General features: G+C 43.8%; 1 protein-coding gene across 1 annotated transcript; it reads right to left on the bottom strand.

The window, feature by feature from the left end:
• Positions 1-3,758: 3,758 nt before the first annotated feature.
• LOC137364039 (probable G-protein coupled receptor 139) lies at positions 3,759-6,901 on the bottom strand. Its single transcript, XM_068027503.1, has 2 exons — positions 6,832-6,901; positions 3,759-4,696 (listed from the first exon to the last, which is right to left on the bottom strand). Exons 1-2 carry the CDS (start codon positions 6,899-6,901, stop codon positions 3,759-3,761), a joined length of 1,008 nt encoding a protein of 335 aa, XP_067883604.1.
• Positions 6,902-12,217: the final 5,316 nt, after the last annotated feature.

Genomic DNA, 12,217 nt, shown 5'->3' with positions numbered 1-12,217 from the left:
TGTGGGGTTCCACTCTTGATTTTCTGTTAGGGTTTACTCCCTTAGCCTTGGTCTCTTTCGAGACGCCCACAAGGCAGTGGGGTTGTTAGCTCCTATCCCTGAGCAGAGGCCCGAACAAGTAAGCTGTGTGATTTCATGGAGGGAGTGGGAAGGGGTGATGGGCACTAAACAATTGGTAATGAAGTGATGCTAATAACAATGTTTCGTATGGGGCTTGTCTGGATGGCTGATAGGGAAGATTTGTCGGACATCATATATAACTTGGGAGGAACCAACATGACATTGGCCATCCAGAGACGATGAAAGAAAATGCAGTACTTGTGGTATCATAGCACTCGGTGTAAACTATCTAAATAGAAGGGGACTGGTGTTGAATTGAGAATAAGTGTTACATTTAGTCTTATGTCTGCATGATAACGAGTGATGAAGATGTTACCCGTTATACTACTGATTGGGAATAATATTTCTTGGAATAAACTCTGGCAAAATTGTACCCTAACAATTATGAGGCCCGCATATACAAAACTGTAGGGTCACTTTACATCAGGCAAACTGACATTAACATGATAAGGCTACGCAGTTGAACATGAACAGAGGGTCTGCTTTGAATACACTTGTACCAGTACCAGAGATGCTGCCTTTTACACGTTAGAATCAGTTAGATCAACAGGGAGCTGTAAAAGAAGCACTGTGGCTTACAAATCATCACAAAACGTGACTAAGTTGTGTTGTTCTGAATTTATGACCCACAATAACAATACATACACATGCCAGTGTAAAACTGCGGCTCAGGGAACACGCCAAGCTGTTTAACAGCATTAATAATACTAGCGGGTGAATGAAAAGGCTAATTACATATTAATGACAAGCAGGAAAGTAATGATTTGTAGTTGTGGATGAAGGATTTGGAGTACACTTGAAATGTATTCGTGGAAATATCAGTCAGACAAATCCAACATTGTGGTGGTATTGAGCAAAAAACTGTAAGTCAGGTTTCCTGGGAAACTTCAGAATTTCCTGTAAGGGAGAAAAGGGAGACTCCTCAGAATAAGGACGGTTGGAACAAACCCTGTTCTGAACACTAAACAAGCCACACATATGGCAGCGACACATAGGAAGTGGAAAGGGGACATGCACTGTGATTATCAGGGCCAGACGTGTGGTGTGATTTTCCTGCATTGATAAAACTAACCATGAAACTAAGAAATAACACAACACCTAAAGAAAATAACTGTCTGATCCATTAAAACAAATATTAATGCATCAGAAATTGAAGCATGGAATACATTTATTTAACAATAGGCTACAAACGTTCGCTATCTCACAGAATCACACAAGCCCTCTCACCATCTCCATCTGCTGGTGTCCCTGTCTCACTGCAGTTACTGTCCCCCTCTCACCATCTCCATCTGCTGGTGTCCCTGTCTCACTGCAGTTACTGTCCCTCTGACCATCTCCATCTGCTGGTGACACTGTCACGCTGCAGGTACTGTCCCCTCTCACAATCTCCATCTGCTGTTGTCCCTATTCCCCTGCAGTTGTTGTTCCTCTCTCACCATCTCAATCTGCTGGCATCCCTGCCTCACTGCAGTTACTGTCCTGCTCTCACCATCTCCATATGCTGGTGTGCCTATCTCACTGCAGTTACTGCCCCACTCTCACCATCTCCATCTGCTCGTGTCCCTGTCTCACTGCAGTTACTGTCCCCTTTTCACCATCTCCATCTGCTGTTGTCCCTGTTTCCCTTCAGTAATGTTACCCTCGCACCATCTCCAACTGCTGTTGCCCCTGTTTCCCTTTGGTTACTGTCCCCCGCTCAAAATCTCCATTTTCTGGCATCCCTGTCTCACAGCAGTTACTGTCCGGCTCTCACCAACTCCATCTGCTGGTGTCCTGATCTGACTGCAGTTACTGCTCCCCCTCACAATGTGGAACTGGTGGTGTCCCTGTCTCATTGCAGTTACCGTCCCATTCACCATCTCCATCTGCTGCTGTAGCAGTTTCCCTGCAGTTACTGTCTCCCTCTCACCATCTCCATCTGCTGGTGTCCCTGTCTCAATAAAGTTACTCGTCCCCTCTCAACGTCTCCACCTGCTGGTGTCTCTGTCTCCCTGCAGTTACTGTGCCCCTCTCACCAGCTCCATCTGCTGGTATCTCTGTCGCACTACAGTTACTGCTCCCTCTCACCATCTCCATTTGCTCGTGTCCCTGTTTCTCTGGTTACTGCCCCTCTCACCATCTCCATCTGCTAATGACCCTGTCTCAATGCAGTTATTGCCCCCTGTCACCATCTCCATCTACTGGTGACCCTGTGTCAAAACATAAACTGCCTCCCTCTCACGATCTCCATCTGCTTGTGTCCCTGTCTCAGTGCAGTTACTGACCCCCCTAACAATCTCCATCTGCTGGTGTCTCTGTCTCACTGCTGTTAATGTCCCCCTTTACCATCTCCATCTGCTGGTGCTCCTGCCTCACTGCAGATTCTGTCCCCCCTCACCATCTCCATCTCCTGGTGCTCCTATCTCAGTGCAGCTACTTGCCCCCTCTCACCATCTCCATCTGCTCGTATCTTTGTCTGACTGCTGTTCCTACCCCTCTTACCATCTCCATCTGCTGGTGTCTCTGTCTCTCTGCAGTTACTGGCCCTCTCACCATCTCCATCAGCTGGTATCCCTGTCTCACTGCAGTTACAGTCCCCTCTCACCATCTCCATCTGCTGGTGACCCTGTCTCACTGCAGTTACTGCCCCCTCTCAACATCTCCATCTCCTGGTGGCCCTGTGTCACTACAGAAACTGCCTCCCTCGCACCTTCTCCATCTACTGGTGTCCCTGCCTCACTGCAGTTACTGTCCCCCTCTCACCATCTCCAACTGCTGGTGTCCTTTTCTCACGGCAGTTACTGTCCCCCCTCACCATCTCCATCTGCAGGTGTCTCTGTCTCACTGCAGTTAATGTCCCACTTTGCCATCTCCATCTGCTGGTGCTTCTGCCTCACTGCAGCTTCTGTCCCCCCCTCACCATCTCCATCTGCTGGTGCTCCTATCGCGCTGCAGCTACTTGCCCCCTCTCACCATCTCCATCTGCTCGTATCTTTGTCTGACTGCTGTTTCTACCCCTCTCAAAATCTCCATCTGCTGGTGGCCCTGTCTCTCTGCAGTTACTGCCCCTCTCACCATCTCCATCTACTGGTGTCCCTGTCACATTGCAGTTACTGTCGCCCCTCACCATCTCCATCTGCTGGTGACCCTGTCTCATGCAGCTACTGCCCCCTCTCACCATCTCCATCTGTTTCTGACCCTGTCTCACTGCAGTTGCTGCCCCCTTTCACCCTCTCCATCTCCTCGTGTCCCTGTGTCACTACATAAACTGCCTCCCGCTCACCATCTCCATCTGCTGGTGTCCCTGCCTCACTGCAGTTACTGTCCCAGCTCACCAGCACCACCTGCTGGTGTCCCTGTATCACTGCATACACTGCCCTGTCTCTCCATCCTCATCTGCTGGTGTCACTGTCTCGCTGCAGTTGATGACCTCTCTCTCCATTTCTTAATCACTGTGATTGGCTGCTTTCTCCGTTTTACTGTGGGTCCAAGTGGTCTTCGTTCAAGTCCAGCTGAGCTTTTCAGGTTGTCTTTTTGATAAACAATTAATGAATCATCTGCAGAGCAGGTCCCAGGAGAATAGGTCTGATTAGCAATAAAATATAGTCTCAGAATTAGATTTAAATTCAATTCCGGGCTCGTTGCAGTGGAAATGGGATTTAGTTCCAGTGTTTGACACCCTTCAGTTCTTTCTCTGATTTCACGAATTTAACAATGAGATTGAGAGGGTATTTCACCCCCTTCTTCAGCTCCTGTCTGAATTTAGTCTGGGTCACAGCATAAATACATGTGTTGGTGCAGGAACTGAGAAGCTGCAGCATCTTTGATGTGTGATCTGTTATAAAGACAGGGTCAGTGTCGGAGTAAAAATACCGAATATGTGTCATTCGCCTATAAGTGATATACACAATCCGGCTCACCCACAACAGTATAAAACTGCCGGATATACTGATGAGTAAAATAATTGATTTTCTCCGTTTATCCATCTCTGGATCTTTGTGATTCTCTCCATTACTGTGGCCCCGGAATCCCTTGCGGACTTTACTGGAGAATAAAATACGTCTGACCATCAGAACATTGAGCAGAAAAATCAGAAAGACCGGGACACAAGGAGTTAAAATGTAGTGAATCAATTCAAATGCGGCCCATAGGGGGGAAGTAAAGAAGCTGGGCTTAATGGTACAACCCATGGGAACATTATCAATAATGTACTTTGGTTTATAGATAAAGTACCAAGTGAGAGACTCTAAACAGCCCAGAGCACTCACTGTTCCTACAACCACAACCGCTGTTTTCTTGGTGCAATATTTTGTTTTCAGCTTCTCACAACAAATGGCCACAAATCGATCAAAGCTGAAAGCGACTGTGAGCCAGACAGAAACAACAGTGGCTGCAGAAAGCAGAACGATAATGATAGTACACACGGGGGTAATTCTCAGGAATGAATCCTGGATATAAATTAAAACAATCCAACTCAATATGGGATCAGTGATAACGACCAGGAGATCAGACACTGCCATTCCCACCAGGTAGACAGTGATACATTTGGAGAGACCGCACTTTCCTCGGGACAAGACCACAATCGCCACCAAGTTAACTGGAAGAGAGAGAAAAGGAAGCAGAGAAATTACTGATCAGACCTGGAGACAAAGCAGCAGTTTGACAGGATCTGGGCTGAAATTTCCAGCTTTGTTGCTGCATCGAACAGTTAAAACTGATTCACTGACCTGGGCAGTGTTTTGTCACAGTGAAATGTTTAAAACACAATTATTAAGAATGAATTGGGAAATTGAGACAGAAAGTGAATAAAGTCAACACTGGATCCACTGGAAGTACTGAGTGAGAATGCAGTGACAGTGGGGAAATGAGAAGGTGTTTTACAGAGATGGAATCCAATGGGTTAAATGGGAATTTGTCTCCAGGTTTGGGGAGAGTGGAAGGTGCCGATGGTTTGTTGCTGTGGGTTCAGAGAGCCGACAGAGGCTGGTACAACATGGGAAAAGACTGAGAGCTGCTGCGGTGAGTTGGCCTGGGATTTATTTCGAAGAGGCAACTGGAGGATGAGACAGTGAGTGTGATTGGGAGGGGGAGAAGGAAAAGAACATGTTGGAGATGGAGGGGAGACAGGAGCAGATGGTTTGGGAAAATGGATAAAATGAAGCAATGGATGAGGAGACAGAGGATTCAATACATTGAGAGGAGAGGCTGAGATTCACAGGGAGAGACTGCAGTCGAGTGTTAGAGGAAATGTAATCTAGAGATCTCAGTAACACAACTCAATTAATACATTTAAACAGTAATACCTGTGGTTATTGGTGTTGGAGAACAGTTCATTGGTTGTCCAATATGGTCAATATATTTAACTTGTACAGGCAATTAAATATAAATTTAAATATATTTCTGATATCGGCCTCGTTCTTTATTGAATTCAGCAGTCACAGAGTTTTTAAAGTGCAGTATTTAAATAATGAATTACCATCAGTGAAGAAATGATTTTATTCTGTTTATTCAGTCAGCAAGTAAGGAATCGGAACTTTTTGCAAAACAAAATAAATATCTGACAGAAATAAACACTGAGGATCAAGTCCAACAGTAAAATTAACACACTGCTGCTTCTTTCTCTTTCTCTTTCCTTCTGCTTATCACTTTCCCTCGGTTTCGTTCTCCCTGCTTCTTTTCTCCTTCCTTCTCTCAGTCGCCCTCCATATCTCTCCGATGTGCTCACACCCTGCAAACTGTTCCTTAAAGCCGCTTTTCACATACAATTTATTCCTAACATTCTGTGCCTGTGTTCCGTTCCCCAGCCCCGTGTTCAATGATTCTATTCTCAGAGTCAGTTTGTTTAATGGTGAAACCTCTGTGAATATTTTAATTTGTCTACAGAGCACCCAAGTCTCCACCTGTTCACCTACACTCTTCACTTCATCAACAATACATGGAATAAACAGGATCGAAAGTTTCTTCCAGACAAACCTCACAATCATTGAAATTCCTTCTCCTGGAATTATAAAGTAATCCGTTAGAATGTGGAATTGTTTAATTAATAAAACACCAACATCAGCGCTGCAGCTGATAATCTACAGATAAATGGAAAGACTCTGGATTCCAACTGATAGAGTGAAAACCAATAAAAGATCACATCAATACTTTCAGTTTTACAATGTAGTCCAGTGACAGTGAAGGGTCCGCAGTGAAGCAGAGAAGGAGATGTGAAAGAGTCAGCAGCAAACTCAGTTCAGTAACCAGACTTCTGAAGCAGCGTCAGACACACACAGAATGAAATAATATTTTATAACAGTGATAACCAATAAATATATTGAAATCTCTGTTACATTGCTCCATATTAATAGGGATGGAAGACATTGTAACACTGAGACCGTGAGATATCTCATTATCAAGCATCGCAAAACACATCCAAAAGAAATTCCAGGACTGTTTAGATCCACATCATGAAACTGTTAAAATCTCCTGATGGTCTGCTTCTTGATCCTAACAAAGACATCACATTCAAAGGCATTCAATTCACAGAATAATGCAGCAACAATGCCAGGGTTAGTTAAACCAATGTCATTAAAGACATCATGCAGCTCCTGTCAGACTGAAAGAGTAGACAATGAGAAGATTCCATCAGTAAACTGCTGGACAAGTACAGGCGGTTGTGAGAAATAATACCGAGTACAGCAGTGCAACTAATATCGATTTGCACCATTAACAGCTGAGATACAGACTTACCAGGAACTCCAATTGCTGCAAGTACAGGATAATAAATGCGTTCTATCTGATACATTACTGGATATCCCATTTCTGAGAGAAGCTGAGTTCTGTTAGTCTGGAATCCACAGCTCCAGCAGACACTCTGAGCTGATCCATTCTAGTGGGTCCTGATTTATACAGGGGATAAGTCTCCACTGACACGGTTATACCCCTGATCATTGCTATTAGTTACACTCACCTGAACAAACACATTACATCAGCAGCTTTGACACTGGTAAATAATGTGGTGGATAAAACACAATCATTCCAATATCAATGACATTTTCTCAGTAAGTCCTCTCTCGGGAATAAACCTGAAATCTGTCCTCATACTGAACGCATGCGACAATTATGAGTGGCATCATTTACATTTTCCATATTGTTGTATTGACCTCGTTCACTCCTGGCATTTCTATTGTAAATGTAACTGAACTGTCTACAGTGGACACTGGATTCAGGGACAAAAACAATCCCGTTTCACTCTGTTACTGCCTTTTCCCAGTTAAAACGTGAACTTTAAGTCTCTGATTCGGTACCACGCTCAGAGTTACAGGCTAGATATTGATATTGGGGGCAGATACTGTACACGTCCATTGGGGAGGCAGTTGCATAGCGATAATATTACTGGGATAGTAATCCAGAGGTCCAACACAATGGCCTGGTGACAGGGGTTCAAATCCCAGCATGACAGCTGCTGGAACTTAAATTCAATTAATGAACAAAGGTCCGCAATTGAAAGCTAGTCTCTGTCATGGAGCCATGAGACTATCATCGATTGCTGTGAAAACCCATTTGGCTCGGTAATTACTTTGTGATGGAAATCAGCCATACTTACCCGGTCTGGCCTACATGTGGTTACAGACCCAGAGCAATGTGGCTGACTCTTAACTGCTCTCTGAAACGGCCCAGCAAGTTGTCAAGGGCAACAAATGCTGACCTTGTCAGCGGAGCTCACATAACATGATAGAATAAAAGACAAACGTCTACCCTCTATTTCACTGCAGATATTTCCCTGTTTATTCTATAGTGGTTAATGGTTCCAGTAAAATTAGAACTGTACCAACTCCTGACTCCTTTCCTCCAGTTCACTGCTGACCAGACACCCAAAGTTCACTTTCCCTCACTATCAACTGCTCCAAATCCCTGTTTCCATGACCAACCCTAGCCAAGTCCATCTCACCCAACATCTTCAGCCTAACTGACCTGCATTGGATCCCAGTCCTCTAAGTATTTAACATTTATAATTCTTATCATTGGGTTAAAATTCTTCCATGTCCTCACCACTCCTCATCTTTCAATGGGACTGCCCCGCCAGTTTCCAATATTACTGATCTGATTGTAACCAGAGCATCTCCAGCAAAGGCCTCTCTTCCCACACCAACACTATTCCCTCTGGAATCCCGGAAATTTGTATTCTTGTTCCCTCCGCTACCACATCCACAGACTGCCTGCTGGTGACATAATCTACAGATATGCAGTGAGCTTCCACATGTCCGCTGACAACACCCAACTGCAGCTCTCCGTCATCTCTCCTGACCCTCCACTTCCTCTGTGTTATCAGACTGTAAAAGTCTGTTTCCTATGAGATGCAATTTCCTCCAATTAAACTTAGTTTAGAACGAAACCTCCACCTTTGGTTTCACCACGTACTCCAGACCGTTGTCATTGATTCCATCACCATTCCTAGCTGTTGTATCAGGCTAAATATGATGTTGCATAAAATATGCTCCCCATTCATCCCTGACATGAACTTCTGACCTGATGTTGTCTCCATCAGAAATGACACCTCCTTCCACCTCCATAACATCTCCGGCCTCTGTCCCTGCCTCAGCCCATCAGGCACTGAAAAGGATCAATCACTCATCTGTGTAAGATTATTAGGTCCCTAAAAGCTACTAACCAGATTACTAATTGTTAAAATCGAGTTATTGTAAACTAACAATTGACTTATTATTAATGAGGGAGCTCCCCTCCACGTATAAAATGGAGGGCGCTCCCCCTCTGCATATCAAATAGAGGGAGCTCCCCATCTATGTATAAAATGGAGGGAGCTCCACCTCTACGTATAAAATGGAGGGACCTCCCTTTCTGCGTATAAAATGGAGGGAGTTACCCCTCGATGTATAAAATGGAGGGAGATATCCTTCTATGTATATTTCTTATTTCTTATTTCTTATTTCTTATGTTCTTATGACAGGAAGGGAGAAAAGGACAAAGAGGTGTTGACAGAGGGAAAGACACAGCGAATGACAGGGCGAGGCCGAGGCCAAGGTGGAGAAGTACTGAGAGAAAGGTGGGATGGATCACACAGCTGAATAGCTCGCTAGATGTCTGCACAGAATTCAGAGGCAGATCTCCAGTGTGCAGTCACTAGGATGGTGTGGTGATGGATTTGAACTCTGTATCCATTGATTTACAGCTGCAAATGTTCCAACTAGAGGAAGCATCCTTCCAGGTCATTGGTGCCAATGCACTGATGGATTTCTGTTTGAAAAAATATGACCAGGTCGGGGTTCTCTCTGGACTCCCCTAAACCCTCCTGCCAGCCTTTGAATGACTCTTGGATTCACGTCTAAGGGAACTGGTCAATGGTTCTGGTAGAATTTCTCTCTTTACTGATGGGTTAGTAAAGCCGATGGGATCCTGAGCTTTATAAACATGTATCGAGTGTAAAAGTCAGGAAGTGATGCTAAACCTTTATAAAACAATAGTTTGTTCCCAGCTGGAGAATTGTTTCCAATTCTGGGACCACACTTTCGGAAGGACATGAAGGCTTTGGTGAATGTATGGAAGTGATATATGAGAACGGTTCTGGGGATGAGATTATTACAGTCACGCTGATATACTCGAGAAGCTGGGGCTGTTCTCCTTGGAGCAAAGCTTAAAAGGAGATTTGATCAAGGTGCTTAAAATCATAAAAGATGGAATTGAATACAGCGAAACAGATGGAATTGGCTACAAGACAGCAAAGAACAAACAGGAAACACAGATTTCAGGAGAGAAAGATGTCACCTGATGTTCTTGTCAGTGGATTCTCTGTCACAGGAGAGGTCATCGCAAATTCTAGAGAAAGAAACATCTCATTAATATCAGTGAAAGAATTTGAGTAAAATAGAGACAAGACAGATGGAAAGCTTTCTGTGTTTAATAAGAAGTGAAATGGTCGAGCAATGTCTTTATGGGAGAGGCCTGGCCTACATTTGACTCCATTCACACAGATAGAGATTCAGATAAATAAAGATATATATTTTTCTGATTTGGAGGATGAATTCATTTTTTGGTTATTCGAATACCTTCAGTCTTGTTATTAGCTATCAGCAGCTGTGTACAATTTCTAATTGCTCTGGTTTGATGTGGGTAAAATTTATGTTTGAAAGGATGGGGTGAATCTTATAACAATCTCCCAGAGATGAAGTGGGATTGAGGGACTGGAGTAAAGGTCAGTAACAGTGCAATGCACTTCACACGACATAGTGACAAACTTTGTTTTGTCAAAGTTTAATAAATCACACTTGTGTTGCACTGTGACAATTGCTGATAGTTTTTCTCACAGGATTGTCGATTGAAGTCTCCTTTATTGGCCGATGTGCAGAATATAAGAGCAGGGAGGTTAGGCTAGAACTATATAAAGCTCTAGTTAGACCACAGCATACAGTTGTAGTCACCACATTACAATAAGGATGTGATTGTACAAGAGAGGATACAAAGGAGATTTACAGAGGATGTTTTCAGGAATGGAGAATTTTTGCTTTGAGGAAAGTTTGGACAGGCTGTCAGCCTGAAGGGGAGATTTAATTGAGGTGTAACAAAATGATGATATGTCTTGATAGGGTGGATCGGGAGGACCTAGTTCCCTTTGCAGAGGAGTCAATAAGTATAGAGCATAGATTTAAAGGAATTGGTACAAAGATTAGAAGAGAGATGAGGGGTAATTTTTTCACCCAGGTAGGGGACTGGAACTCACAGCTTGAAAAGCTGGTAGAGATAGAAACCTCATCACATTAAAAAACACTTGGATATGTAGTTGAAGGAATAACCTCTCCACGTCTACCCTGACCCATCGAATACACTCAGAGAAGGTACCAGACAGGTTAGATACGGAGGAAAGCTCCATTTAAACTGTCCCTGGAATGTCGGATTAACCCGGCTCACTCACTGTAACCGGGTCAGCCTCAAGACTCACCTGCCTCAGTCAGTGAGACGCTCCTGTGTCACTTGCCTTAATGTCAGTGGATTCCGGGTTTGGGAGCAGGACAGGCAGATGGGATTAGGACGACAGCTCATGTGGAGGATAAGCATCAGTAATGCCTCAGAGAATCAGAACAGGCCAGTGAGACTCAGAAAAGGAAACTTGTGTTGAATTTGTGAGTCTTGCATTGTAGAATGCTTTTGTATTTGGTGAGAATGGTGACCCAGTGAAATGTTGTCTCGATGTGAGGCAGTATGGTCCCGTGTGTACTGTAAACGTGGACTGAAATGACAATGTAACTGATCAATTTTCGGCTGCATGCTATGTCTACAGTTATACCTGCTATCCTGTGAGAATGTGTATAACACACGATGGGATGAAGTCAAAGTGGCCACTGTTGAATTTGCTAGCTTGATCTTTGTGGGAACACAAGGGTTAAGTAAGTTAAACATATTAAATGGCCAATTCACTTGTACAAATAAACATTTAACTGACATTGCTATGGAATATCCTGTGTGCTGCATATCGAAGACAAGATATGAACAGTAAATGACCAAAGGCCTGGAATTACAAGAAGGCAGGACATGGATCATAAAAATGAGTCTTTAATTACAAGAGATTATGTACGGGTGAGGCTTGGAATGTAGAAGCAATTGCAATGTGTGTGCGGAGTCGTGTGCAGTGAGATGTGGGTATAGGAAAAGATATTGATCACACACAGTGATTGATCATGCAGGGAAAGACCCGAACACTGAGCCCAGTGACATGGTGCACGAGGGAAGAGTGAGGGTCAGTCCTGGATAAAAGGGGCTCCCTTTCCTTTATCTGACACTGCAGTCCAGATACCCAGGTCAGCTATTGGAAGAAGATCCCTCCTGATCGGCTGATCATCCATCAGTGGGAACTTGGTGAGATTAAAGACACAGACTAGGTGAGAGTCTGTGGGAATTATTTGCAGCATTGATTTTTCCAGGAATATTCACTGGGATTTTAGTGCTGTTTTACTGGAATTCTATGTATCCTAACCTATGTGGAATATTTAATCTTTTCCTTATCGGATCGAATCTTTAGTTAAGTTGGACTAGACTTGAGAATAATTGTTTTTTTAAGTTGTTCTTCCGACAAAATGAGTGAAAATCGATGTGCAGCATCCCATCATATAATATACTTTGCTGT

Source organism: Heterodontus francisci, unplaced genomic scaffold, assembly GCF_036365525.1.
Source record: "Heterodontus francisci isolate sHetFra1 unplaced genomic scaffold, sHetFra1.hap1 HAP1_SCAFFOLD_1558, whole genome shotgun sequence".
NCBI classification, from domain to species: Eukaryota; Metazoa; Chordata; class Chondrichthyes; order Heterodontiformes; family Heterodontidae; genus Heterodontus; species Heterodontus francisci.
Note: the sequence above shows the minus strand (reverse complement) of the source record. Positions and strands in the feature narration are given on the sequence as shown.

Coding starts and splice junctions, on each gene's coding strand:
- LOC137364039 (XM_068027503.1), bottom strand. CDS start 6,901: ATGGGATATCCAGTAATGTATCAGATAGAACGCATTTATTATCCTGTA. Junction 4,697..6,831: donor TGCAGCAATTGGAGTTCCTG/GTAAGTCTGTAT, acceptor TCTCTCTTCCAG/TTAACTTGGTGGCGATTGTG.